At 42.1% G+C, this 4160-nt stretch overlaps 1 protein-coding gene across 1 annotated transcript; it reads left to right on the top strand.

Annotated features, from left to right (window-relative positions):
- Positions 1-615: 615 nt before the first annotated feature.
- LOC143548531 (auxin response factor 16-like) lies at positions 616-2821 on the top strand. The gene is made up of 3 exons (XM_077039662.1): positions 616-1659; positions 1844-2610; positions 2691-2821. The coding sequence occupies exons 1-3, from the start codon at positions 616-618 to the stop codon at positions 2749-2751; spliced, it is 1872 nt and encodes a 623-aa protein (XP_076895777.1). The 3' UTR covers positions 2752-2821.
- The last annotated feature ends 1339 nt before the right edge of the window (positions 2822-4160 follow it).

The following is a 4160-nucleotide window of genomic DNA, read 5'->3' as shown; positions in this document are numbered from 1 at the left end:
TGTTTTCTTATATTTATTTAATAACAAAGTTTTTTATGTTAGTCAGACGAAATATATAACAACCTAAGATAAAAAAAACACGATTGTAATTAACGAAAATTAAGAATGAAAGGCCAAGTCAATATATAAATAAATGACCAAAATTTCCAGTTGAACACTTGATACCTAGTATCGGTATCATACCACTAGATTAGATACGATATTCGGTACCCATTTTTCCTGAACTTCAGTACCAGTCTCATATTATCATATGGAATTTACTAATAAAAAACATAGATGTAAATAATGCAAAACAAGTAGGCCTATGATAGCAACTTGAGAGTTAAGGGGGCATTCATGACATTTGTTGTATTTAAATTATTAAGTAGGGTACCGAAATACTGCTAATTTGGTGGAACCTAGAATAACAAACAAATTATTAAGTCTGTGTCTGGTCGGCAACAAGCCTTCCTTCTGCTTCTGTTCTGTCTTTCCTCTTCTGTATTGTCACTCTCTCTTTTCTCTTCTGCTTAAATTCTTTTCAAAAGTCCACTCCATACCTTTCAGTCTAATCTCTTCATTCATTTGTGTTGTGTTATTGTTTACTCTCATTTGGTTTAATTGGTTTGTGTTAAGATGTTTAATGTAATGGATCATGTTAATGTTAATAACAAACCCGAGTCGGGTACAACGTTGGATGCTCAGTCGTGGCACGCTTGTGCGGGTGGCATGGTGCAGATGCCAGAAATAAACTCCAAAGTTTATTATTTTCCACAAGGTCATTTGGAGCATGCGGCTGTATGCGACGTTGGGTTTAAAGATCTCTCTGGACTATCTCCGTTAGTGTTATGTAAAGTGTCCGCTGTGAAATACATGGCGGACACTGACACGGACGAGGTGTATGCCAGAATATGCCTCGTCCCGTTACCAGATGGTGATGAATCTGATGACAGTTTGGTAGGGTTAGGGTTTGATATTGGTTGTGGTGACAGTGAAAAAGATAAATCCGCGTCGTTTGCGAAAACATTAACGCAATCTGACGCGAATAACGGCGGTGGGTTTTCGGTTCCGAGATACTGTGCGGAGACAATATTCCCGAGATTGGATTACACGCAGGAGCCACCGGTACAAAACGTATTAGCTAAGGATGTTCACGGGAAGCTATGGAAGTTTAGACATATTTACCGGGGTACGCCTCGCAGGCATCTTTTAACCACCGGTTGGAGTAATTTTGTTAACCAGAAGAAGCTGGTGGCTGGTGACTCGATCGTGTTTTTACGCGCCAATACTGGGGATCTTTGTGTCGGGATTCGGAGGGCGAAACGGGGTTTCGGAAGGGGGTTTCTTGATTCGAATTCGTCCGGGTGGAATGCCCCGGCTTCCGGGTTTGGGGAGTCCGGGAAAGTGAGTGTGGAGTCTGTCGTTGAGGCGGTGAAGCGGGCGGCCTCGGGTTGTCCGTTTGAGGTGGTTTATTATCCGCGTGCGAGCACGCCCGAGTTTTGTGTGAAGGCGGATACGATGAAGGCGGCTATGCGGATTCAGTGGTGTCCGGATATGCGGTTTAAGATGGCGTTCGAGACGGAGGATTCGTCACGGATTAGCTGGTTTATGGGCACAGTTTCTTCGGTTGATGTTGAAGATCAGTTTCGTTGGCCTAATTCGCCTTGGAGGCTCCTCCAGGTACAATTTTCATCTTCATATCAACTGTAGCAAAGTCATTGGTAGCGTCTTTTGTCTTTAATACAGATAATTATATCACTAGGATAAGAAACTGCTTTTAAAAACCCGTTATGAGTTGAGATATGTTTGTTTGTTATTTCTTGAAATATATGAATTTGATATGATTTTTGGCTTTTGAATTCAGGTTGCGTGGGACGAACCCGATTTGCTACAAAATGTGAAACGGGTCAACCCGTGGCTAGTCGAATTGGTGTCGAGTGTGCCATCAATTCATCTTTCACCATTTTCGCCTCCACGAAAGAAGCTTAGAATCCAACAACCACCCAATTTCCCCCTCCTTTCGATGATCACGAACCACATTCCTGCAAGCATTCAGGGAGCCAGGCATAATCCACAATATGGATATGATCTACATCAGCATCAGCAACAGCATCAGCAGCAACAATACTTCAACAAGATACAATCTTTTCCATTCGGGTCACCAATATTTCCTTCAAGATTCATGGGAACAGCCCAAGAAACCGAAAACACTTCCTGTTTGCTAACGATTGGGGACATAAGTAACTTGAAGACGGGCTTGAAAGCCGAGAAGAAACCAACATTTGTGTTGTTTGGTCAGCCGATTTTCACGGAACAACAGCTTTCTGATAGTAGTTCGGGTGAGACCGTAGCCAACCAATCCGATGGTTCGGTTGTGGTGCAAAATGGCCCAGTGGAGAGCTCATCCGATGAAGCTAGTCCATGGTTTGGGCATGAGACCGGACATTGCAAAATATTCATGGAGTCTGAAGACGTGGGGCGGACACTTGATCTAGCTTCGTTTAATTCATATGAAGAATTGCAAAATAAGTTGACTGATATGTTCTGTGTGGAGAAAGCTGTAATGCTCAACAACTTGATTTACCGGACCACTTCGGGAGCGGTAAAACATACTGGAGACGAACCCTTCAGGTATGTTGCGTTATCGTGTTGTGCCATATGCATTATAACTTGTACCTTATCTGACTAAATTTTTTTGTTATGTGTTGCAGTGAGTTCTCAAAGACAGCACAAAGGCTAACAATTGTGATGGATTCGGGCAGCAAGGTGTAAGAGTTAGATTTAGTGACAGATTAACAGGTTCTTGTAACGTGTACAGTCGTCGCTAGTTAAATTTCTTACGACATCATGTCTTAGTTTATGGTAGTTGTTGTAAAGTCCCCATCAAACCGATTTTGAGACGGGTTAGTTTAAGTTTTATGTAGTATTCCTTGTTTAAACAGCTTTGCATTTTAATCAATCTCTAGTGTTGTTTTCGCTTCAAGTTGTATAGTTTTTGGATGCTTTTGTGACAAGTAGTGTATTTTACCGAATTATCACCTTCGGTACTGGTACGGTACCGCTACCGAGTTCATTCCTATTGTAAATATGTAATTACATTTGTCTATGAACATTCAAAATGCATGTAAATACATGCAAATTTGATGCACAAACCATTTCAACTGCATGTTTAAAAACCGGAAACATGTGACCTGATAACACATAAGGAGTCCTACCAAGTACCAATGTAATAACCGTGTTCTAATGAGGTTTGATGTGAATGAAGACCATGAAACCATTTGAAAAAAAACATGACAAATATGCACACTTAATTATGTGGAAAAGTTTTAAATTATATTTAAATGTTGAAAGTTTAAACATGTATATAAAAATAAAATAAGAAATTGAAAGAAGAAATGCAGAGAGAATGGCTTGGACTTGATTAACGTGTTTTTATTTTGTAACAAACTTTAACTAGAAAACTACTCAAGTTGTATAAGCATTTAGGGGGTGTTTGGTACAGAGAATGGAAAAGGAGAGAAAATGGAAATGGAATTGTAGAGAAAGAGAATTGGTATGGAGAATGAGAATCATTTCTCTTGTTTGGTACACGAGAAAATAAACAGAGAACTCTTCCATACCCAACCCCACCTCCACCCAACCTGACACCACTCACCACCGCAGCCCCACCACCACCAGCACCACCACCACAGCCCCACCACCACAGCCAGCCCCACACCACCAGCACCACCACCACAGCCCTTTCTTCAACCACAGCCCACCACCACCGGCTGCCGCCACCAAATCTCGTTCTTTAACCACAGTACACAAGAAATTAAAAAGATTCAAACTTTTGGAACATAAGATATAGAAAAAGGAGGCTCAGATCTGTCATCACTGCCTCTTTGAAGATTTTGTGGTGGTGGTTGTGGTGGCGATGATGATGATGATAATCAGAAGCCACCTGCGACCACCGCCGATTTCCACCACCACTGTCACCCACCTGCGACCACAATCACCCGACCATCTGAAAACCCTAACCTACCACGAACCACCACTTGAAACCCTAATCTCCGTTCACCCGTACCACCTGCAACCTACAACAGGTTACCATCTCTGTGTTCACCACTTCGAACGGCGGAGACGGGGTGGTGGTTGCAGACTTGGAGACAAGGTGGCGGTTGCAGACTTGGAGACGAGGT

Source organism: Bidens hawaiensis, unplaced genomic scaffold (genome assembly GCF_021521415.1).
Source record: "Bidens hawaiensis isolate Kalapana, Puna unplaced genomic scaffold, B.hawaiensis_p1.1 tig00015194_1, whole genome shotgun sequence".
Taxonomy (NCBI): domain Eukaryota; kingdom Viridiplantae; phylum Streptophyta; class Magnoliopsida; order Asterales; family Asteraceae; genus Bidens; species Bidens hawaiensis.
The sequence above is the reverse complement of the archived record's forward strand: the minus strand, read 5'-3'. Positions and strand labels throughout refer to the sequence as shown.

Excerpts from the sequence above, each read along its gene's own strand:
- LOC143548531 (XM_077039662.1), top strand. The coding sequence starts at position 616 with ATGTTTAATGTAATGGATCATGTTAATGTTAATAACAAACCCGAGTCG. Across the intron at positions 1,660-1,843 it reads CGCCTTGGAGGCTCCTCCAG|GTTGCGTGGGACGAACCCGA; the intron begins GTACAATTTTCA and ends TTTTGAATTCAG. Across the intron at positions 2,611-2,690 it reads ACTGGAGACGAACCCTTCAG|TGAGTTCTCAAAGACAGCAC; the intron begins GTATGTTGCGTT and ends TATGTGTTGCAG.